Source organism: Musca domestica, unplaced genomic scaffold, assembly GCF_030504385.1.
Source record: "Musca domestica strain aabys unplaced genomic scaffold, Musca_domestica.polishedcontigs.V.1.1 21, whole genome shotgun sequence".
In the NCBI taxonomy this organism is placed as follows: Eukaryota; Metazoa; Arthropoda; class Insecta; order Diptera; family Muscidae; genus Musca; species Musca domestica.
In genome coordinates this window covers 8899499-8925700 of record NW_026712258.1, presented here as the reverse complement: position 1 = coordinate 8925700, position 26202 = coordinate 8899499, and the positions used below count along the sequence as shown (strand labels likewise).

The 26202-nt window shown below is 36.5% G+C and overlaps 1 protein-coding gene across 5 annotated transcripts; it reads right to left on the bottom strand.

Moving 5' to 3' along the window:
* Positions 1–529: 529 nt before the first annotated feature.
* On the bottom strand, positions 530–16220 carry LOC101898731 (uncharacterized). Of its 5 annotated transcripts, none has more exons than XM_020038493.2 (8): positions 15622–16220; positions 14197–14699; positions 5783–6149; positions 5486–5721; positions 4123–5010; positions 2570–2825; positions 2176–2498; positions 530–2064 (listed from the first exon to the last, which is right to left on the bottom strand). In XM_020038493.2, exons 2-8 carry the CDS (start codon positions 14385–14387, stop codon positions 1119–1121), a joined length of 3207 nt encoding a protein of 1068 aa, XP_019894052.2. In that variant the 5' UTR covers positions 14388–14699; positions 15622–16220; the 3' UTR covers positions 530–1118. The 5 variants fall into 5 exon arrangements, with proteins under 5 accessions (XP_019894052.2, XP_019894053.2, XP_058978801.1 ...); XM_020038494.2 differs by having other exon boundaries at positions 2570–2807; XM_059122818.1 differs by having other exon boundaries at positions 15672–16220.
* Positions 16221–26202: the final 9982 nt, after the last annotated feature.

The following is a 26202-nucleotide window of genomic DNA, read 5'->3' as shown; positions in this document are numbered from 1 at the left end:
CGTCTTAGTATAGCTCCCATACAACGGTACCTTCCTTTACCTTTACTCAATTCGGTATTTTGATGATATTAGCGACATTATTCACCGGATTGGTGTCAAATTTCGTATTTGAAGCTCGGAATCGTTACTTAAGCCTTTCACTAAAAATTACTTATCCAGCACCACGTACAGTCTCTATTTAAAGGTTTTCATTTGAGCGGTAGTTTTCGACGGTTTCTTTTTTTTTTTTTTTTTTTTTTTGAAAAATTTCAAGTTCCTTCCGAATGGTAGAGGGTAAATTATGTTCGGCCGGCCGAACTTAGCTGCTTCTTTACTTGTTCAACTTCAAAGCAATTAGGAAAATGCTTCTCTGTACTGAAGTCTTTTTGCGTAAAAAAGAAATATTTATTCATTCAGCAAGTGATTTGTGAAAGGGCACCAAGCGGAAAAAATGATATTTAGTTGGTAGATATATTCTACCTTCTGTTATTGTGCTATGGTTAAAAAAATCTTTCACAAAAATAATTACAAAAACCAATTAGATTTGTTATTTTGTTTAAGTATGCATACATGTACTTTTGTTTATTAGTAAAAAATAACATTATATTTAAAAAATAAAGTATCAAAAATGTTTTTTTGAAAATATAATAAAAACAGATACATAAATATATTGCACAATTGTTATTGGTTAAAATTCAAATTCAATTTTACATTGGTTTGTGGATATTGCACATGAATTGTTTGTTTATGATAACAATTAGGTAGCGAGGAGGGGGTCTAGGGGTTTCAAACTACCCCTAGCCCCCTCAAGAGGGAACAAATACTGGAATTAATAGACAAAATAAAATACGTATATAAGTATGTTTAGCTGTTAATGAATTATTTATCTGATTACGTTTCTCAAAGCAGTTGTCTGTAGGTGTATGTGTGTGTGTGTGTGTTTGCAAACTCCACCCACTATTGCCAACTGCCTTGAGAAACATAAGCTAAATTGGACTTAATGTAATTTCCATAAAGTTATATTTTGTGTATATATAATAATATTTATAAACTATTTTTAAACAATATTCTGTTAAATTAAAAAAGAAAACTAAATGCAAGAGCTTGACGTCCCGTCACAGTTGTCGTCAGTGGCTTTTTTATGGCAAATATCCCAAGGTATCCTCGAGTGAGGCACTCACAGCCCGCATCGATTGATAGTTGTTTTGAAAGTTCTCCCGGAGGATGATGTCGCGGGTCTTGCTTTTGCCGCTGTGCACCGAGGCAGCCCGAGCAATGTTCTTCTCGATGTAGCTCAACTGCTTCAGGAGGTCATCGGCACTGCAAGACTTCTGTGATGAACTCGAAGACAACGACTGCAGAGGAGGCACGGCGTTCATTTCATTTCGCCTGCCAATGCTGAATGATTCGCGTTTGCGATACGAATGCGATTGTTTGCGGGATGCCACCGAATAAGAACGACAGCTGCCACTTCGGTTGCTTGCATTGGCGCAGAGGCTTTTGATGTCGGTCGTCTGGCTCAGTTTGACATCGGCGAATATGGCAGCAGCCTCAACGCTCTTCTTGACGCTTAGTGCCTCATGCGATTGAACCGGTTTGGTGTTTCCATTGCTGTTGATGTTGAATAGCTCGTAGTCGACACCGAATTTGTCGTTAGGTTTGCGAGTGGTTGAACGTGAACGACGTGATTTGTGAGGCTTGCTTTTGTGGTTGGCATCCATGGGTCTGGGACCGGGACCGTTGTGTTCAATACGTTTGCAATAACATTTACTGGCGCTAATGCAGCTGTCTGTATCGCACCAAGTGGTGTCGGAGTGGGTGTGGGGGGAATCGTCTTCGGCAGCAGTGACTTGATTGTCCTCCTCGACCAGGGAACAATAGCACTTGTCATCGGATTTACAGGAGATGAGGGATTGCCTGTTCATGTTGGCGTTTTGGACAATTCTTTTCGAGGATCTACGCTCGTTGCGCCGTCTCAACTCGTTTTCGTTTATCTCCTCGGTTCGTAAACTGCAATAGCAACGATCCGCCGAGGTACATGTGCACGACTCTGAGTCATAGCTACACTCAGAGCAGGAAACGTATCTGGGGAATGACAAAATAATAACAAATCAGATTAGATTTCGATCAGATAATATCAAAACAATTGGAGGAATCCCATCAAAGGGATGGTTGCTATTCTCCATGAAACCGAACCTGCATGGTACATACCCGCTGCTACTATTCCGATTTAGGCCGAATGCATTCTCGTGACGCACCAAAGAGACATCGGATCCACTTGTTGTTGCCCGATTCCGCTGATTGTGTGGATGAACTGGATTACTTCGTCCATGGTTGGGATGTGTGGATATCATCGTGGGCGGTCCAATAACGATTGGCGGATCCGATTTGCGATGATGATTTCCCAACTCTTTATTACGTGGAGGTTTCGGTGGCTTTCCACGACAGGAGCGAAACTGTCCTAACTGAAAAACCTTCTTCAAACTTTTTGTGCCAAAAATAGGGGTTTTCGTTTTTTTCTAAAGGTGTGCGGAAAAAAAATATTTTTAAATAGAGTATAAATTCGGAGCCTGTATGTCGGTGATCTTACTTGGGAACTGTTGGTGTAGAGTTTACGCTTTAGTTTCTTCTTCTTCTGGCGACGCATTATATTCTTCGACCTTTGAAAGAGCTCGTCCTTCGTTAGGGTCACCGCCAGCTTGAGCAAGAACTCCTTGTAGATTGGTTTCAAGTCATTAAATGACATACCGTCGGCATCGATGATGGCATTCAGAATATCATCCAGCGAGTGGAGGTTCTCGTGCAAACGGAATTCATTGAAGAGTTCGCTGAAACCAAGTGGTGAACTAGAAACATTGAAATGGAAGTAAGGGGCGACTTTTTTTCGTAATTGAACAGCAATACTACAAACATACAAATATACAGACATTTCCAGCTATTAATGTGTCACAAAACATTCAGTGTGGCACAAACTTTACATGTATGGGTATATAATTGAATAATTTGTCTGAATAATTGGTTCATTAAAGCCTAGACGAAATGGCAAAGTAAGAGTCTTAATACATCTGCATGTATCAGCGCAAAGGCACGATATGGCTGGATTGTTGGAAAGATGCACTGAAAGTTATTATGAAGCATCCCAAAGAACCAAACTGTCCGAGTTCGGTCCGTATTCAAACCGAAAGTCGGATGAAACTTCCGATGTCGGATGCTTATTCGGTGCGACCTCTGACCGAAAGTTATATGAAGTGACTTTTTATCGGACCGAGGCGTCGGTTTTAGCCGACTTTGAACCGAAGTCGGACCGAATTCGCAAGGATATCTATTGGAAATTCGGTAGGGAAATTAGACTCACCGACTGCCCCACAACAATTACGCATTGAATTCCACCACAACGTATAAACACAAAAAAAAACTCTCAGAGAGAAACGTACTCCATTTATTCTCCTTTTGCTTGTTTACAACAAATGTTACCACACAAGCAGAAGAGAAAAATCTCCAAAAATTCCTCCGGCAAATTTGCTCAGAATTTTGAAAGTTTCGGTTTGTCGACAGATATATATCCTAATGACCATCTGACCATTTATAGACAAACCATTTGCGATCCGTTTTACCCCAGTTAACTTGCATCGCGAAGTGCACAGATTCGATGATTAGACCCAATTTCATTTTTTTAAAGAGTGGCAACAAACCTAAACTAAATTCTGGACTGGAGCAAACCGCTTTATATATGTTTCCTCCTAGATATTTTATCGCCAGAATTATTGAGATGTGCGAAGTTTAAGGAAAATATAAAAAAAAAATCTTGAGAATGGAGGAGATTCCATATCATAACGTGTAAAGTTTGGTTTCCGTGCTATAAAATGTGTCTAAATAATAGAATGGCATGAATTTATGTGAAATTCTGAAATCGTATTTAATGGCATCAGCTACGGATGTCATACTGCAATTCAAATGGGAAATTGCTGAGAGTTAGTTGTAATGCCTGCCTACAATGGGATTACTTCCTTCTCCAATTCCCTCATTCATTTCTCTCATTTGTGTCTTAAATATTTAAGTGATGTCCGTAGCCATGTCAATTTGTTCGCATTTTTCTAATATTTTATATCATTTGTAGATCAACACTTATTTTTGAGTACTTACCCACCGCCACCTCCGCCACCGCCATTTCCGATTTTATCAGAATTACGACGTGCTGCTCTCGATTTGTACCGCGTAAGTCCTCCCGTGTTCAGGAAGCTACCGGATCTGGGTATAGCAACACGTGTCAATATATCTCCAGTTGTATCGCTCGTACGCAAACCTCCGCCAGACGATGCAATGGCAGCAGCAACCACCGCTGGAGGCGCACCATTGCTCAGAAATTGTGACGCCTTGTAAACAGCATCGCCGCTTATCTTCCTTGTGTGGCCCACATTCAGATGTTTTCCATTCTTGTCCATATTCTCGTGATACGAGGACGATGGCGAATTTCGATTGTCCCGATTCGATGAGTGTAGTCTTCTTGACATTTCCCCCGGAATGGTTGTTGGTATCGGTGGGGCTCTCTTCGATTTGTGAGATTTGCGTTTTCTCTCCTCAGTCGATGTCTCCACAGCTTCGTTGATGATATTACTGCTGGAGCTGAGGGAACTGTTCGCAACACGTTTCTTACGACTAGAACGGGAGGCAACTGAAGGTACGTTTCCCAGACTGCCATTTGTACTGCGGAATGAACTCTTGCGACCAGCTGACACCAGTTGAGATCGGCTGTGATAATTGGAACCGGTGACCGCCGAACTACTGGCAATACTAATGCAGCTAACGCCGTTTTGATTACGAGGCGTGCGTCGTTTTGTGCTGCGATGCGAATTGGAACTGACATGGGCCATCAGGCTCTGATATAGCGTTGCAGCTATGACAATGGCATCCTCGGTGCTTTTACAAATGAAGGCATGACATTCCAAGACCTTGGGCAGATCGGCAGAGCGCATAACTACAGCAAAGATGGGTGCGTGTTGATTGTTGGCCAAACGCTTTTGCTCCGACACACTGGAAGTAAGCACACTATATGGATTAGGGTTTTAAATCTATTTAGTGGAACTTAAATGGGACATGATATAATGTGCTATTTTGAATGTTTAAGTTATGCGAAAAATTACCAAAAATAATGAATTGACTTATGAACAATGGGAATTTCATTTTCAGTACCGATATCTTAAGCCTGTCAATAAAGCGTTTCATGTATTCTCACATTTAGAATAAAACGAGAGTTTTTAAAACACATGTTGATAAAATGGAACAGTACAAAAAATAATATTTTAATTCTTTAAATAAAAGTTTACATTGTTTAACTTTTTATATAATACTGGAAAATTATTCAGCTTTAGCGTGTTTGTTTAGATATCTTGAAAATTTCATCGGAAATCAGACCAGTATTCATACAGAACACATAGAAAATAGAAAATTAATGTCACCGATATGCCCCGACGAGATCAGTAAAATACAAATCATTTCCTTTACCCACCTTAATGGCTGAAACAGTAAACTCTTATCGATATTTTCCGGCGAAGTAATAAGGGGCAGGAACGCGGCACCACCATCTTCTTGAGACACCGTAAACTTCACAGCAGACCATACGGCAATATTGTGAAACGGCGTAATATCACCTTCATTTGTCGATTTTGTAGTGTTCTCCGATTTAGTAGATATTTTTACACGCAGTCCGGTGGCACAGATATCCAGAGAGCCAGTGTTGCGTTTCTGAAAAATAAAAATAAATAACAGTAATAACACATTTTATCGGATGCTTTTGAAAATTTACCTCATCCTTAATCTCTTTGAGATACAACTCCCTCAGAGGTTCTTGTAAGCCTTGCAAACTGGTCACTTTGTCTTTGAGAGGCAATGATCCGAGACAGGTAACCGCAAAACTGCTGGTGGCATCCTTTGCCACATCGGTGAACAGCTGTTCAATTTGTGCCTGGACACTGTTGCTAATGCGCTGGACATCTTTTTTGGCATTGTCTGCCAATATTTTGGCCGTTTCATTGGACTCGTGCAGATAGCTAGTTATGGATCGTGAACTGTCATTTGCCGTGCTGGCCAATTCACTGCGTCCGTACATTATGATGGATCGGGTTCTGTGTGAGCCATGCGGATCATCGAGTCGATGACTGCGCGTGGAACGACTGAAAGTAGAGAAGTAGAAAAACAAATTATTAAAAAAAATAAAAATTTATCGTGGACCTATATAGACAGTTCTCTTTCACAAAGAACTCCTAGTGTGGATTTTCAGACAATTACGTTGAATGTGGCTTAAATCATCGAAATGCCGAATATCGGGGCTATCCAATATCGTGGACGATTATATAGATAATTCTCTTCCAGGGGATAAAGTAATCACAAGGAAGTCCTTGAGTGGGTTTTCAGATAATTATTTTTATATTGGGATAATTATTATTATATTGGGATATACGATATCGTGGACCTATTTAAACAATTCAGGGGGTAAAGTACTTATAAAGAACTCCTTGTGTAGAATTTCAGACAATTCCATTGAAAAATGTGGCTAAGATCATCAAAATACCGAATATCGCGATGTGGCGTTTTTATGGGGGATAAACGATACCGTGGACCTATATAGACAATTCTCTGTCAGAAGGTAAAGTACTCATAAAGAACTCCTTGTGTACAATTTCAGACAATTCCATTGAAACATGCGGCTAAAATCATCAAAATGCCGAATATCGGGGAGTACCGTTATATGGGAGCTATACGATATCTTGGACCGATTTAGCCCATCTTCGACCTTGACCTGCCTGCTTCCTATCTTAATTCGTTTTGACTGTAGCGCAATTACAATCGTCTTAGAATTTTACTCTAATCAAGAATATATATTTTGTTAGGTCTAAAATGATTATTTCGATGAGTTACAAACGGAATGACGAACTTAATATACCCTCCATACTATGTATGGTGGAGGGTATAAAAAAAGTAAAAATTCGATTTGAAGTTCGACCGGGCCGCACTTTTTATAACCTCCGCCACTATGTTTATTAAAGTAAAATGAAATAATGAAAAATATAAATCCGATTTAATTAAAAAAATAATTCAAATAGCGGAAGCCATATTATCATCTAATTTGGATGTAAATTGAGGCAAATACCTTGAAAATACCAAAAATATGGAGGCACCGTTAAATTAAGGTCAGATAAAATAAAGTGGGCTCAGTTGCGGACATCGCGAAATCGACATACAATTTTACGCTGATGAAGAATATACAGGGTGAGATGAAAAAACTGCAGCCAACTTCAGACTGCTGTCATTTTTAAGCCACTCGTCCGACAGCTGTTAAAATTATTCCAGTGACAGCTCATTATATTGTTTACAAGCGTACAAAAGCATTTTGGTGAGAACTTTCCACAAAAAAAGTTATTTGCGGTGGAAGTCGACGGAGCTGAACATATCGCAATATTCCATTCGGAAAATATTGAAAAATGAGCTCGGGGTAAAGCTATTGAAATTCCAAAAGTGTAAGAACTTATACCTCAACAGTTATCCAGCAGTTTGTAAACAAACAAAATGATCGTGTTTACGTGCCAAAGAGGTCAGCTGAAAATGTGCACCTTCGGTAACAGCTAATGGCTGTGCTCCGCTCGCATTAATCGATATAAATGCCGAATATTATAGCGAAAATATTCTGGAGGGTGTATTAACGCCTTGGGCATGCAAACATTTTGGCCGCAGACATTGGAAATTCCAACAGGACTCAGCACCATCGCACTCAGCACGCGCCACCCAAGAAAGGTTAGAAACGAAATGACAAATTGAATATACCCTCCATTGTATATATACAAATTTTAAAGACAACTATGGCAAAAAACTATTCACATATGACACTAATATGAAATTTTAAGGCTTTTAATAATTGATTGTTTTTATTTTCAATAAAATTTTTAGAATTTAGAGAGAAAAGTGTTTTATATCGACGAGATTGACTTTCGATCCAAGTTGTTTTATAAATTGAACACAATATTCAATATATATTGCCAAAATTGACAAATCTTAAATTCGCTGCAATCTTACTGTGTCGAGGCGAAATATTAAATTTCATTAGGGGTCTATGAACAAAAATATTTATAAACAAAATATGTATCTTTAAAAAATATGTATCTTAAATTTCCGAACTAACTGCAAGTTGTCTTTACATTACAACGGGTACTTCGGGGGAGTGAAAATTTCAACTTTATATGATAGTATTCGGTTTGTAGAACAAAACAACAAAAAGTTTTTTTTTCTCAGACCAATTTTTGTATGGGGCGTTGTATGTAAAGCCTTAACCACATACAACAAACTTACCCCAATTTATTTGACATAGAGCCTTTAATTACTTCAAGAATCATTGGTTTAAAGATGAGTCATGTCAGTCTATTGTTGGCCTAAAAGGGTAAGGCACGATCTTAATTATGTTTTTTTATGTTTTACTCATATTTCCCATCTAAATTTGCCAGTTTTTGGAACATTCCTTACAGAAAATTATTAAAATCGGTTCTCATTTTCGTAGAGTCTTCATATGAATATACCTCCTTATTTTAGTTATTTCGACCCTATATAAAGATACGAAATTTGATCTTAATGGGAATATAATTTCCTGATAAATAAAAAGTCAATCATGTAAAGTGTTTGAATTTATCTAGATAGATCTAATGCAATTGGTCTGCTGATATTTTACACATTAAGTTTTTTGAAATATCAGATTGATATTCAAAAGCCAATTGTTTGATCTTGTAACTTTTTTTTATTTTATTCATTGACTCACAAATCAAATTATTTAACTTTTAGGGAATCGTTTTTTACACGTGCGCATTAAGTGTAAACAACAAATCGCTTAATAATACTTTTTATTTTTTTGAAACTGTTACTCCCAACTTTCATTTTTCCCGACATCAATGCAAGGCAATATTTTACGAATTTTGTTTTCTTTTTAGCAGAGAGCAAAGAATAACGTTAATAATTAAGCGTTTGGGTGAATGTTTGTATTTCGTATTATTATCGCGATACAGATATACCAAAATATTGTGGCAGTTGCGGAATAACAACAAAAACAAACAGACACCTTTAGAAAATAGAGAAGAAGCAGAAGAATAAACACTTAAGCGAAAAACAGTTAGCCCACCATTGAGTCTTAACTGCTTTAGATTTTGGATAATAAATCTCCGGCGATTATGGACTGTTCTAAGCGACCTCAATTTAACAACAGACAATCAGAAGCACAAAACAATGCGCGCACAGTCAAAGGCCAAGAGAGATGCGAAGCACATGCCGATACGTCGAAAGCGTTTTGATTATTTTTCACGGCACCGTCGATAAAACAATCAAGAGATTATTAAATCGCTCAAGATGTCGATGAATACAATGGTCAATGGAGATGGTCGAATCGACGCATTGATCTCAAGTTTGTGTGTCACATAGCGGTACTGAACGATCTCTGCTACAGCATCCAGTGAGTGCAAGCTATTATGGCGCTTTGTTGGTGTGCGTTATCCCCATGATACATGACAATCTTTCTATTTTAAAGAAAATCTATTTCACATCATTTGCGCACGTGTGTGTTAGTGTGAAAAATTCGATCTTTCCGGTTTAAAAGTTGCTATTGTTTCTGTAAACGGGTATATTTTTAGAAACTTCGTTCACAATCTCTTACTTGATTGTGAAGAAAGGAATCAAGTTTGGAATATATATTTTTATATGCATGTATTTATTAGCGCTACAATCTTCATCCAAATTCAAGTTCAAACCACTTTGTACTCAATAACATAAACAATTTGATGAAAATTGTTGGCACTTTTTTGGGATACCTAGTTAATTTGTTGCTGCAAAATAGTTAGGCTACGAAAACTTACCCTGGTAAGCATTAACTAATAATTGAACGTTGTTTTTAAAAAAACAACAATTATGAGATTAGGAATAACTGTTTTGCAACAACGAGTAAGGAATTTGTAGTATGTATTCTTGGTAGGAAATTATTTGTTTTTTTGTTTAGGTTTCAAATTTAAACTTAAAATAAAGTTAATAAATTAAAAAGTTAATTTTTTTCAGGGAAAATATCATGTCAGGCAAAATTATATAGGGTTTCAGCTACTTCAATCCGTTTTTATTCTGAATTTCCCTCTAAGGGAAATTATGAGTATTGCCAACAACATATGTGAAGCTCGTAACACCCCCCTTTAGTGATCAGTACGTCGGATCCTATTGTACTATTTTGCCTATAAAATGACATTTTTATGAACAAGATTCAGATTTGAAAAGAAAAATTGAAATTAGTGATTATCATATACAAATTTGCTATTTGCCTACAGAATCGGGTACATTTTTATAACCTCCACCTTGGAAGGGAGAGTATTTTAATTTTGTCATTCCGTATGTAACATCCCTAAACATTCGTCGTAGACCCCATAAAGTATATATATTCATAATCAGCATAAAATTCTAAGTCGATTTAACGATGTCCGTCTGTCTGTCTGTCTGTCTGTCTGTCCGTCTGTCCGTCTGTTTGTCTGTCTTTGAAATCACGATACAGCCCACATTATTTGACGTAGAGCGTCAAAATTTAGCAGAACAATTTGTTTTGTGTCTAGGATGGTTGGTATTGAAAATGAGATATATCAGTTCACGTTTTGGTATAGTCCCTATATAACGGTACCTCCCGATATTTGGTATTTTGAAGGTTTTTGATGTTTTTCTTTATTAAAAATTATGATTTGGATTTTAAGAAATAAGTCACCGAAGTCGTATATACCAAAGAACCAAAAAATAAAAATCTTCTGTTTTGTTTTTCTTTCATACCTAATCGGACCAATTTATTTAATGGAGACTGTTTTAGTTATGAAAAGCTTTATAAAATTACAAGTCAGTATTTCGACCAGATTCGAACTTTTGTGTTTTAATCAAATCACTCACTTAACCAAGAAGAATAAAGCCAATCATCCCGTTATGAACAATTCAATATTAGTTCGTAAACAGATCAATCATGTTTCCGATTCACTCATGTTTGCTCACAACCTTTTCGCTTGAGCAACTCGAATAAACATATTGCATCTGAGCGCCTCGAAATATACATTTTAGACCCCTCAGCATATTGATCAGCGTAAAATTCTTTGTCGATTTAGCGATGTCCGTCCGTCTGTCCGTAGCTTCAGAACGAAATGAAGTAAGTTGATAACAATTAAGTCAAATGTGTATTATGTCTGGGGGACTTTTGCTATTGAAAATGGGCCATGTAGGTCCACGTTTTGGTATGGCCCCCATATAATGATACCTCCATATTATCGGTACTTTGGTGATTTAAGCGTCATTATTCACCTGAAACTTTTCAAATTTGGTAGTTCGTAATGGATACTACAACCTATTACAGAAAATTGTCCGTACAAAGGTCCACGACTTCGTATATTCCCCATATATCCGCCGATATTCGGTATTTTGATGATTTTAGCGTCATTAATTGTTTTAGCTTAGCGTAATTGTTTCAAATTTGGTATTTGAAGTTCGTAACGTATACTACAGCCTATTACAAAAAATTGTCTGTGTAGGTCTACGTCTTCGTATAGCCCCCATATACCGGGTTTAACAGAATTTTTAACGGATTTTATATTTTTGAAATTGCGAAATTCGTTCCGAAGGATGGAGCTTTTTTACTGGTTTAATATAAGTATTAAGATGTGAAGGTTTTCAACTAAATCGGATATATACGTTTGTTATACATTTGAACTGTTTTGGCTTTAATCTAAGTTTAACATAGATTAGCAAGATTAATCCAAATGTCCTGATCGCTTCGGAACTGGATAGGACATATATTACGAAAATGATTGATACACTGCGGTCTACACAACCAAAACGATTAGAGTCCTAATTTTTCAAGAAAACTTCACAAGGGGGAAATTGTTTTTCACAAATGCTGTGTGTAACGCGCAGTCTTCTAAGAAACTAAACCGAGAAAGGATTTGAACCAGTTTGATATGAAGACGAAATAGCACTTCTGAGGAGAAATAAACCTAATCTACTGTGTAGAAGGGCCGAATGGGTCCTGAAGTTAGTTTATAAATGGGGCAGACCAAGAGGGCTAAACGTAATCCGGAAAAAACATAATTATGTCTTTTCAGCAGAAAAACTAACCATGGGCACTTAGATCAACTAGTTTTCCTGAAAAGTACAATAAAAATATCACCAGTAAAGTTTAAAGGAATAATCATGGATAAAAAATTAACTGGCGAGATCACATAAATAAAAGAGCAAATAAAGCACACCGATGATGGACTCTCTGCAGAAGGACAGCAGTTTCAAAATGGGGACGAAATCTAAAAATGATTCACTGGTTGTACAGAAGCGTAGACTAATGCGTCTGTAGTCTGGTGGAGATTTCTTAAGAAGCAAAATATTAGAAATTTGTAGAAAGTCCAACGTATGTTTTGCCTAGGCATCTGTAGGGCAATAAGGGCTAAACTGAGGAGGGCTCTATTGACTATTTTTATTATTTAGCCAATATACATGCAGATAAGGTATGATAGGAAATTCAATAGAGGAGACTATATATGATCGAGTACCAGTAAAAGAATTTAGTTGCTTTTTGCAAAATACTAATCTCAAACAGGTGCTCGTGAATTAATGGATTTCTATAGACACGCCATCTAGAAGCTACTGATTCACAGACGGCTCAATGCAAGGAGAGAGAACGATGCTAGGCATCATTTTAAATAAACTGGAAACCAAAATCTCTCTCCGTCTACTGGACCCAAATATGGTTCTCCGGGTGAAAATCCACTCAAGCCAGAGGTTCTAACAGGGGTCCCAAATGAGGAGAAACCCAAAAATATATGAATATTAAGCAATGCTGAGATTAGCAGACACTGGGCATCTGGATTTGCAAAACGTAGAGCGTCACGATTTGTAGACCTATGTGTACATCCGTTAGGACTTTGATCCGATTTTTTACTAAACTACACATTTTCCGAATTGTTATATCTTTTCAATATTTATACCCTACACCACAAGGTGGTCAGGGTATTATGTCTTTGTGCATTTGTTTGTAACAGGCAGAAGGAAACGAGATAGACCCATAGTTCCATTTGATGATCTGCATAGAATCACATTCTGAGTCGATTTATGCATGTCCGTCCGTCCGTCTGTCCGTCTGTCCATGAATTTTTGTAAACAAAGTACAGGTCGCATTTATTGCCCGATCCAGATGAAATTTTGCAAAGATCTTTTGTTTGGCCCAAGGACGAACCCTATTGGAATTGGAGATAATCGGTCAAAATTTAGATATAGCTCCCATATATATCATCGTCCGATTTGCCTTTTATTGTGCACCAAACGTGTAATATCAGCCCGAATTGTATGGAATTTTGCATATACACCCAAATTAGGCCTGAAAATATGTATGCCAAATTTGATCGAAATCGGTTCAGATATAGCTATAGCTCCCACATATATTGTTCATCCGATTTGTTATTTTTGTCTACCGCCGCCGTAATATGCACTATGCAACAACAATATTTGGGGAAATATTTCAAATACAGCTCAGAAATACATTTGCTAAATTTTATCGAGATCGGTTCAGATTTGGATACAGTTCCCATATATAACTTCGTCCGACTTACCTTTTATTGTGCACCAAACGTCTAATATTTGTCCAAATGGGATGGAATTTGGCACTTACGACCGAATTGAGTCTAGAAGCTAGTATGTCAAATTTAGTGAAGATCGGTTCAGATATAGCTATAGCTTCCATATATATTATTCATCCGATTTGTTATATTTGTTACCCACAACCGTAATATGCACTCCGTGACAGCGATATTCAGGGAAATATATCAAATACAGCTCAGAAATAGCTTTGCCAAATTTTATCGAGATCGGTTCAGATTTGGATATAGCTCCAATATATATCTTTATCCGATTTTAAATTAATTGTGCACAAAATGGGCAATACAATTCCGAATTTAAAAGATAGAAATGCTTCGCCATATTTAGTCCTTTGAACTTTAAATTATAATTATAATCATAGCGTGTATGATTGAATTCTGCCAATAAAACTTTTAATTGTTATGTCGAGCTCTACATAATTAGCAAAGTGGTGGAGGGTATCATAAAGTCGGCCCCGCCCGACTTTAAGACTTTCTTTACTGGTTTTTATGTATTTTTGTAAGGAATTAAAAAAGGTATAAATCGAGCACTTACCTTGTATCGTCAAACATTAAATCGATTTTCAATTTGTAGACAGAATTTCTACTGACGCTGGATGAAGACTCCTGGTTATCACTTTCCAGTAGACGCAAAGCAGACGAATTACTACCGTTAGCTTTGCGAGACCGCACAGAGTTCATTTTTTGAATTGCAACAATTTGATTATCCGATTTGCTTGTAACCATTCTTGGGACTTTGGGTGTTATTGACAGCTACAAAAACGCGCACAATATTTGGTTGTGGAATATTGCGGAAGATTCCAAAATCTGCAGTCTATGTTTTTGTTTTGTTGTTTTTGCTACGTGTGCTTCTCCTGCCACAGAGTTAATGCATCACACATATTTTAATTAGCTGCACTTCAGTTCGCTGTTGTTAAATACTTTAATTAATTAGCAAGAAATGCATTTTCCTGGCTGCTTGTCGGAGCTGTTTTGCATGCGATAATTGCTGTTGCTATTGTTGGTGTTTTTGTCGGTTTGTACTATAGCTGGTATCCACTGTAAAATAACAAGTGTTGCAAGCAACTAAACATTAGACTAGATTGATGAATGTTTGGCATTTACACAGAGTTGGGGCAAACTAGGTTTCAACATCCACCAGCCACTACATAAATAAAGGCAAGCGTTGGACGTTAGTAAACGCTAATAAATTTGATATTTTGAAAATTTATTGTAAATGTTTTATATATTTTTTTAAATCGAGTTGCAAAGTGCATCTGCGTGTGTATGAGTGTTTGTTTATCATATTTTCATTTTTTTATATTTCTTTTTGTGGGCTGTTCTCCACACTCTTGGCCAGAGGTTTGCTTGATTGTTTGGTTTTATGTGGTGGTTATTAATTTTCGTTCATAATTTGCACTACAATGGAATGGAATCACTGGAATCGGTTCACTTTCACTCCAGTAATTTGGAGTGGACCAAACGAATGAACAAGCGAGCGAGCGAGCGGCAGACCGACCGATCGACAATTGCAGCAGTTTGGCTTGACTGCAGAGTGAATTGCTGCTGGTGTTGGTTTGGTTTGGTGGGTTTTGCGATAATTAGACAACAAAATTGAAAAATGCATAACACCATTGAGAACAGGTCCAATTGAGCGAACGAAGATTGATGGAGTGCATGTATATATATTTTTTGTTTTGATCTCATGTAAGTAATTGTTTTGTTGTGGGATTTTTTTTGTGATAAAACTTCGTTTTGGTCTGTGCAAATTCCGCACTCTTTTTCAATTTCCTCTAAAATTAGTTTTTGTCGTTATTTTTTCGCCACAAATTTTTGTTACGAGTGTACGATAAAGAAACATTTTTTTTTTAATTTTGTAAATTTCCAACTTTTTCACTTTTTTTTTGGAAAAAATATTATTTTGAATCAAACCCACACTAGCTTGCGATGAATACCTATGTGAAAATAATTGTTTTCATACTTGAGATGATGCATTTCGAAAATAAGACACACACGAACACAAACACACACTTTAACGTTGGATATTAGAGATTTCCTCCAGCGCGTAACAAATGAATGAAAACTTGAAGTCGAAACATATTTGGTGAGACAGCTATCTGGCAAGGCACTTTGTTTTTATGTTTCGTCGTTCCGTCTAAGTTTCTGTTTGCCCTGGAAGCCGTCGTTTAGATACACGCGTTGTTTTCTTGACGAATGCGCACGCACAAATGTCGATGAGCAGCTCAGCGTAAAGCTGAATGAACCAGCGACTAAAGTACTCAGCTGGCATTATAGATGAATGGTTGGTCGGTCCGTCGGTTGGTCTTATGGACAGCGAACACAATGGCTAGGTAGATAGTCAAACAAACCTCTGCAAAATACCACATATCTACATGGTGTGGCACAAAGAAGCCACAGTCGCAGCCACAGATGATAGCATGCATAGCATCTAGCATGCTGGCCCAAAACGCTAAGCGTAGTCAAGCAAACGACTGGGGAATGGACATAGCCAAAAAGCCGATAATAGCTGTACTAAGTGAAGAATATCTGAAAGATGTGAGTTAATTTTCATTTCTTCGTTTCGAACCACAAATGCTTCGAATAGTTGTGATGGCTTGCTGTCACATAAGGTATGCGGAAGTGGGTGTTAAATGCGGCTAATTGAGACAAAATCAAAACATACGAACAAGTGACAAAGTTATATTTATAATAAATATAACTATGAATGCATTTTAATTATGAAATATTATAGTATTTAAAATAGAAGAAATTAAAAAATACTGTTGTATGCTGTTATACGAAGTTTAGAAATACATACTACTGTTCAGAAAAAAATACTCATTATAAAACTGTAGTGAGGCCTTTAAATTAGTTAATGACAGAAATATAGATAACAACAATTTTTGAATTAGCAACGAAAGTCAAATAGTCGCTGATAGAAACAATGTCCTTTACTTTAATTCCCATTTTATACAAATAATTTTGCGTTTCAACGTTACCAATTTTTGTCGGTAACGGGAAAACGTTAGAAAATCCCACTGGTTGCAAAATTCATAATTTGCACGTAAGTACCCTTTTTTTGAACGCCAAAAATCAATTAAATAAGTACTTATTTTGTGAAAATAATGGGTCGGTAGCCATGAAATCCAGTCTGTATTTCGAAAAAATTCTGTAAAAATGTATTTAAAACCATCAATGTACCGAATATCGGGAGGATGGAATATTTCGGCTACAGCTTTACGAATAAAAATACTAAATTTGAGCTTAACCTGCCTGCAGACAAGAGAGAACTCTATGCAATATCTTAGATTTCCATCATATGCCATTTGGACACTACAAAAGATGGGTGGATGACGGAATTTGGCACTAATCAAGAATAAATAGTTCGATAAGTTACAAACGGAATGACAAACGTAATATAGCCTCCATACCATGTATGGTATAGGGTACAAAATTACAGATGACAAATTTGTTCTTTTGAAAGCCATTAGATGAACTCAGTGGCATTATCTTTTGTTATATTATATTCGTATTTTGTAAATGTTTAAACAAGTAAACACCAGTTAATTCGGCGGGCCGAATATATCTCCACTATTTAACTTCACGACGAATTTTAAAACATTTCCAGTGGAAAGTGTGACGCAAACCATCAAAATGCCGAATATCTGGAGGTATAGTTATATGGAGACTACAGCAAAACTTGAACCTATATTATGTATACACGCTGCTAATTTACAGCAAATTCGGGTTAAAATTGTGACTAAAACACGAAAAAAACCTTAAATCTGTCAGTATAGTTATATAGGGGCTATACCAGAACACGGACCTATATAGTCCATTTCAATACCAAGTGTCATGCAGAATTTACACACATGTTAATAAAATTTTATCAAACTACCTCATTTTGTTCGGAAACTAGAATAATAGATGCACAAACATCGCTAAATGGACCTAGAATTTTATGATGATCTAGAATATATATGCTTTGTGGGTCTAACGTTTATATTCCGAGGTGTTACCAACGGAATTACGAACTTAATATAACCAACATACCATGGTGGAGGACATAAAAATTTAGCATTTTTCATTATAATAAATAAATCTGTTGTTAACAGTACATTATCAAATAATTAAGTAATGAATAATTTATGAGATTTCAGGGCAGAAGCCAATCACTAGGGATGGTGGTACATAACTTCTGTGCTGAAAATACCAAATTCCCATTTTACCCATCTAAATCAAGAGTACAGTTCTGGTGTTTACATTCATGCTGATTTCGTTAATGTAAATAGTCCGAAATCGTAGATATAGCAAAATATAATAAGAAATCTAAATTTGCTAATAGTTTTATGAATTTCCAGACTCGAAATACATGAGGTGCTTTTCTACGGTTGTTCAAACAGGACAAACTATCAAAGTTTCATTTGGAAATTAATACATTATTTATGATCCCTAAGAACCGAAAATTAGAAAACTATTCTTTTTATTATCTTTTAAGTATTCCCAATATTATTTATCACAATAATCAGATCTAAACAAACTTTACCCCAATATGTATGCCCTTCAATTATTTGTTTTCGGTTCAAAAAAGCTTCGAAAGGCATTTCTGGCTACGACAGTGGACTTCAGCACAATCTTATTTTTTTAATGTTTCGAAAGTTTCTGTCATCGGACTATCCCTGCTGTATATAATATAAGCATCCAGTTTTATAGAATCTAGCCAGATTATTAAGATTGACAGCACCCGTTATAATTCTGAACACATGCATTTTCGTTGTTTGCATGTCAAATAGTAAGCTATCCACGTGTTCTAGACAGCAGTACAAGGATAAGTTCATGCAAAAAGTTCGGTTGGACCGAAATTTAAATACCATCCATCATACGGTAAAGAAAACTATTAAAAGTGATAATGCAAATGCCAGTGAATGCGTTAAAGTCTTGTATTCCGTAAAGCTGCAAATTCATAAACAATTTTCGATCATAGAGATTGTTTTCTATTGCTAATTTCAAATTCCAAATTTGAAACATTTCCGTTGAAAATGTGACTAAAATAGTCGGAGCAACTTAAATTTAGTAAACATTCTCGTTTTTTTTATTTTTTTTTCCAGAGATAAGTATTTATACCCTAATTTCGGCAAAGTATTTTTTCCGGGTGACATGCTTTACTTTATCCGAAAGTTCGAGTTAAAGCTCTGGGTTAGACCCAGATTTAATAAGCAAAAATATACAATATTTATATAATTTATGTTCTTAGGGAAATAACTATCCAACAAGGTAAGGGAGTTATATTTTTGGATCCGATTTTTCCACATGTACTGGTGAACATACTCTTATGCAGTATAGACCTGTTGTGCGCTCAAGAATAAGAGGTGAAAGAAGACGAACAGTTTACGGTCTATTATATTTGAAATTCAGTTGGCTTAACAAAATCCCTTAACTATTTAATTTAATTTATTATGATCCCAAACGCTGGGCATTGACAGAGAACATGCTCCAAAGTTTTATAATCTTCCCCGCATGCCCTGCATATGCTGTTATTTTCACAACCTCTCTTGTACAGCTGAGCTTGTAGGCCCAGGTAAGGACGCCTGTTACCACACTAATCTCTTTCTGGCCTAATAATAGAAGGATCTTTGTTTTTATCTCATTGGGGTCGCCCCATAGGGTGCCTTCATAGTTGCATAGGGATATATGGGGGTTCCTTGCCATGTCCATACATATACTAAATTATACCTTCAAAAAGTGCTATAATATGTGTGATTATGTTTCCCATATCCATAAAAAACCTTGGTTCGCGTAGACGGTGTTGGGATATTTTTTCCTTTACGTATGTCTAACCCCGGGTAAAATTGATATTTATATGAGTAGCCGGCTTTCGACTGGGGCTTGAGGATTTCTTCATACTGGATTCTTTTTCGACTTTTGCGGGATTTTATAGATCTGGGATTAGGAAATCGATAATTTTGAAATAAGTCATGTCACCACTTATTGGATAGATATCTTTATAGGTTTTAAATGATATTCACATTCTCTTTATTGGTTTAGGATCTAACCTGGGCCTTGAACACGGAGTTTTAGATCCAATAATTGAGTGACCGTTTCGCCACAAAAAAAGAAAAGAAATATTGAAATCCATCGATAGATATCGTTATATTAGTATTATAGATAAATGTTCTACCAAAGAAGGTAGAACCCATTACGATATCTAATTAGCTAATTTTTAACAAACTCTTTAGAAAATGTTATTAGAAAAGAGGCAACATGTTCTCGTTGTTGTATGAGTCCCGTTGTAATGAAATTGTTTATAATATCGTATATTAAGTTCTTAAAGGATATTTAATAGTCGCTATTGGTTCACGCCATATAGTTGTTGAGCGATATTTTCTGATTGCTCGAAATATCAATTTAAAATCGCTTCCGTTGTAGAGTGGTTTTCAACGGATTTGCCTCTAAATTGGTATTTTAAGCTATCAATGAGTATTTCATCACCATAAAAACATTTTCCAAATCAATATTTTACCAAATTAACGGTACTAACCGATTTTAAGTATGTTGCTTAATTTCTTCGCAATTCCTTACTAAATTGGCTGCAATTCGGTATCTTAAGTACTCAAAGAGTATTTTTACATACAGGGTGAGATGAAAAAACTGCAACCGACTTCAGACTGCTGTTATTTTGTCAAATTATTCCAGTGACAGCTCATTATATTGTTTACAAGCGTACAAAAGCATTTTGATGAGAATTTTCCAGAAAAAATTATTCGTGATGGAATTCGAGCGTGATAGTGTTATTTATTTATATTTAGAAACATATCTGGCTATCGTTAGACCACTCTAGCTTTTAAATGTGAATAAATCTTTTGTGTCTCGTACCATAGCTCGTTAACAGTATCACAGTAGGGTAGCCCGAGGTAAAGGAAATGGACGTAAGAAAACACCAACATCAGCAGAAATGGTTTGAAAAGTAAAGAAGCGACTTGATCACAACCCGCTTCGCAGTGGCCGAAAAATGACTCGTGACCTGAACATATCGCAATATTCCATTCGGCATATATTGAACAAGTAAAAAAACATTAAGTTCGGCCGGGCCAAACTTTTAATACCCTCCACCTTAGGGTAAAGGAAACATTAGAAGAAATTTGACAACAACCATTAAAATGTCGAATATTGGGAGGTATCGTTATATGGGGGCTATACCAAATCGTGGACCTACACATGCAATGTTTCGCCAATGGAGCTAGAACCCATTATGACTTACAAATACCAATTTTTAGACCAATCCGCGAAAATATGTGACAAAAATTATCAAAATACCGAATATAGGGAGGTACCGTTATATGGGGGCTATACCAAAACGTGGACCTATAATTACAATGACTCGCCACACGAATTGGGACCCATTATGATCTACAACTACCAATTTTTAGAGAAATTCGTGAAAAAATGTGTCAAAAATCATCAAAATACCGAATATTGGGAGGTACCGTTATATGGGGACTATACCAAAATGTGGACCCATACATGCAATGTTTCGCTACCGGAGCTGGAACCCATTATGACCAACAAATACCAATTTTTAGACAAATCCGTGAAAAAATGTGGCAAAAATAATCAAAATATCGAATATCCAGAGGTACCTTTATATGGGGGCCACACGCACAGGGACTCGTTATGACCTACAAATACCAATTTTCAGACGGACAGACAGGCAGACGGACATCGTTAAATCGACTTAGAATTTTATACTGATTATGAATATATATACTTTATGGGGTCTACGACGAATATTTAAGGATGTTACAAACGGAATGACAAAGTTAATATACCCTCCTCTCCAAGGTGGAGGGTATAAAAATGAGCTCGGGGTAAAGCATTGAAGTTCCAAAAAGTGCAAGAACTTAAACCCCAACAGAAAGAAAATATACTCAAAAGAGCTAAAGAGCAACTTTTCGCTTGGCCGAAAGTGGTGAACCCCCGAATTTGGTTTTCACCGATGAGAAAACATTCGTAAACAGACAAAATGATCGTGTTACCTGCCAAAGAGGTCAGTTGAAAATGTACACCTTCGGTTCGCCACCAGAACTCAAGCGCCGGCCATGGTGATGGTGTGGGCAGCCATAACAGCTGATGGTCGCTCTCCGCTCGTATTAATCGACCCTGATATTAGAATAAATGCCGAATGCTATCGCTAAATATTAAAATATCATTAAAGCCTTGGGCACTCAAACATTTTGGCTGCAGACCATGAACATTCCAACAGGACTCAGCATCTTCGCACTTAGCACGCGCCACCCGAGAATGGTTAAAAACTGAGGTTTCTCGCTTCATTTTCAGCGCAAAATGGCCACCAAAATCTCCGGATACCAATCCGTTGGACTACTGTGTCTGGAGTATTTTGGAAAGCAAGGTTGACACTAAAAAATACCAAAGTATCGAAAGATCTCCTCAAGCAAGCGCTTCACCGGGAATGGGCCAAAATGCCGCAGACCAACATTCGGGCAGCGTGTGACGGTTTCATTGGCCGTTAAAGGCCATAATTCGTGCCAAAGGTGACCAATTCGAATAAATCTAAACATATTCTAAAATTTGATGCTATTTTCGAAATTTTTTGCTTTCATTTAAAAAAATTAAAAAAATTTGCAGTTTTTGTATCTCACCCTGTATACTCTTCAGTAAAGGGATCTCGTTTGATACGATCCTGGTATCACCTGATTATGGATATCGGTATGGGTTCACTTTTCGGTTAAGCTCCAATTTTCCACACTTATTGGCCGAGTTGAAAATAATTTGCAACTTGTAATAACCACAAGTTGAGTTTAAAAATCTAAAACTCAGGATAGCATAACACTAACGCAGTTCCCAACTACAAAGAATATATCTTTATAGTGCATTCTAAGTCGATTTAGCTTAGTGAACTTAACACTTTTTTACTTGTTCCAAAATGAAATAGCGCCCACGATCCTAACTTCTGTGAAGTGTATATTTCGGTGGGGTCAAAATTAATATCAATTTTATTTCTACTAATTTGGTTTAGTTTATTATTCTTTAATCAATAAAGTGCCCTGCGTTAGGAAGTTCGATCTATGTTACATTGATATGGTCTCACTTTCGATTGGCCCAAAATCAGTGAATTTTCAAAATGTTAATCGAAGTAGTCTTATTCCTGACTAGAACCAAACTTCAGCTCAATATTCTAAATATGAATTCAAAAAGTACTCATTTTTTTTACTTTGCGTGTTGCAAACGTTTAAATGTTACATGAAAAGTTTTGCGAGGAAGAAACATGTTGCTGTCACCATTCATGCGTTCATTCATTATCCATCCAGCTATTAGGAGGTGCTCATTACTGAACCATAACCGTAACAATGATGTGTTTTGGGAAGCGATGAACTTCAGTGAAGTCGTGTGTCGTCTGTCTGTTCGCCTATGTACTCGGTTGTTGTTCCATCACTTGTTACGCTGGTATTTTTTGTAATCGGTTTTTTGTTGCTCTTGGCAAAGAAAACACTCTGCCAAAACCATATCACAAACACTTAAACACACACAAACATGTATATACGTACATGCATTATTATGTACTTATTTACACAATTCCACATTGTATTTTCCAACATTAGTTGCCATTTTTGTCATATTTTGTTTTTGGCTTGTCTATCGAACAAGCTGGTTACTCCGCTTATATTTATGAACACTACGATTTTGTTTTTTTATTTTATTTTGAATCCAATTTTGGTGACAATTTTTAATCTCTTTGGCATCTGAATGTGGCCGTGCGATTATTACGGTTGGTTTTGGTGGTACTGCCCACTGCCGCTGAAACGCGATATGAATAGCAGCAGTACTTAGCATCCGCGTCCGTGAAAATTGCCGCATGCAGCGGTAATAGGATTTCAATGTTAGTGCACGACTTTGTTGTAATATTATCGTGGTTCAATGTCAAAACTTGGATGGTTTGTTTGTACGAAAGATGCCAAAATCATTACGACAACAGCAATGCTGCGATTTTACAGTTTTAGTCTAGGGAGCCAAGTTGCTCATTGCACGTTTCTCGTTTAACTGAATCGAAATGAAACGATCATCGTCGGGCTATGTGGCCAAAAAGATACCTGTTGCAAGTGTTGGTTGTGTGAGCGAGAGTAATATTGGCGTTAGTAGCAATTAAGGTGACCATATCCTGGTGTTCGGAGTGATTGTCATTGCTGAAAAAATGAATTTTGCGAGTTCAAACCAAGTTTTGAAACCCCTTAATTTTTCATAAAATTGATAATGCATTCAAATGGCCTAGAGTTAGATGTTTGAAAACAGTACATTTTTAAATAAATCGATTTTAAACAATGCACAAGAAATTAATTAATTGATTGTTTGCTTTGTTGTTCTGCCTATCAAGCCTTATTTGAGAGCCACATGAGCTTTTTTCATTTTCAGTCGATTAAAAAATATTTCTTACTCCTATAAAAACACAAAACAACACAGTCTATTATCCTTGTTACCAGGTAATGAGTAACGTCGTCACAGAGTGTACGCTTCCGATAATAAAACTGAAGATTGTGAGTTCGAGACATAGCTTCGTCAAACAAAGAAAAATAAAATTGACTCGAAACAACACTTGATGTTCGTAAACGTGGCAAACTTTGTAGTGTGTTTAAGTTCAAAATAGAAGATTGCAAGTTCAGTACCAGCAGCATAAGTGGGATAGTAGAAAAATGGAACAAATTTTATTCTACCAGTTCTAAAACTTCTACATTTTGTGGACAAAGAATAACTGCTTATTTCGGGTAAAGTGCCTTTGTAAATAATAATAGCTGTAGTTTCAATTGCTAAAATTTGGTTAGGAAATTTATTGTTTGGTAATTTGAGTTTTTACTGGGTTTTATGAAAACCTCAAGGCAATGTTTGAGTTAAGGTAGAATAAACCCGCAAAGTATTCCTCGATTTCATAAAGACCTAATGTGTCAAGCAAAATATCATACGTTTTCTTTTATTATACAAATATATAACTCTCTCTGAATATTCAGTCCGCTGTCCTGCCAAACCATGTAAGCACTCTAGATATTGATTTTAAGAAATTTGATAGCCGGCGATTTTATAAGAACTATAATGGCTATATTTTGATTTTTATATCGATTTATCTGGATTACAGAGGTGGATCCTTTAAAGTCTATAAAAGCTATATGCGTGGATATTTAGAGGAGTTTTTGGACGATGCGTTGGACTATGTAAAGACTTTTAGACAGCACTATGTACGGGAAACTTACACTTTTATCCTTGGAGGACTTATAAGGCTATATTTGCAGTTTTATATCGATTTATCTGGAATACATAGGTGGATTCTTTAAAGGCTATAACAGCTATGTGCGTGGATATTTAAAGGAGTTTTTAGACGATGCGTTGGACTATGTGAAGACTTTTAGGCAGGACTATGGGAAACTTACACTTGGATCCTTGGAGGACTATTAAGGCTATATCGGGGATATTTTGAGGATTATTAGGCCTATTTCCATGGATCTTTTTAATGGCAAATGGGTTTAGATGCATGAATATGTTAAGGACAATTAGGGCCCGTACTCGAATCTTTTATGGATAAGGTGTATATTCATGTGGATTTGTTGAGAAGTACTAGGGCTACATACGTGAATCTTTTAAGGACTACTAGGGCTACATACTCGGATCCTATAAGGACCATATTAATGACTGTTAGTGGTATATAGGTGGATCTTTTAGGCACAGTCTTTACTCTTTAGTAAAATAACCAATACAATTGGAACTGGTTCGATTGAAATATATATTAATAACTTTGTTCTTCAAAACAGGCGAAAATCCATCTACTCTCTTCTTTTAATAGGCAAAAGAAAAACAAATAACTCATTCTAGTATCCGAGGGGTATGTGTCACTTCTGTCAATAGGAACATCCAATCCAAATTTCAAAAAATTCTGTAAAAAAGTTGGCTACAGTCATCAAAACATCGAATGTCGGCATGAGGTGTTCAATATAAGCACAATAACCCATATCGGGAGTTAGAATTATATGGGGGCTATACGAAAAAGTGGATTAATAAAGACAAAGTTCTGCCACAGTAGGTAGACTCCAATGTAAATTCTTAATACCGAAATTGAAACTATTATGTTAGAAAGTATGGCTAAAATCGTCAAAACACCGAATATGGGGAGGTACAATTATATGGGGGCTATACGAAAACGTTGACAGATATAGACCATCTTCGAGCTTGGCCTGATTGCAGACAAAAGGCCACTCATGGCTTAATCGACATAGCATTTTACGCTGATCAACAACATATATATACTTTGGTGGGTCTAAAATGATTATTCGGATGAGTTACAAACGGAATGACAAACTCAATATACCCTCCATACAATGTATGGTGGAGATGATAGAAACGAATGCGAAAATGTCAACTACCACTCTTAGAAAGGGCCAGTATTTTAGATAATAGCTAATTTCATATAAGACGAAGAGGGTCTTCTGGTTAGTCCAAATTCCGCATGTCATAACATTATTGTCAAATTTAGATACGGTCAAATCCATTTGGTTTAACCCATCCA

Coding starts and splice junctions, on each gene's coding strand:
- LOC101898731 (XM_020038493.2), bottom strand. CDS start 14,387: ATGGTTACAAGCAAATCGGATAATCAAATTGTTGCAATTCAAAAAATG. Junction 2,826..4,122: donor GGTGGCGGAGGTGGCGGTGG/GTAAGTACTCAA, acceptor CAATGTTTCTAG/TTCACCACTTGGTTTCAGCG. Junction 2,065..2,175: donor AGCGGGTATGTACCATGCAG/GTTCGGTTTCAT, acceptor GTCATTCCCCAG/ATACGTTTCCTGCTCTGAGT.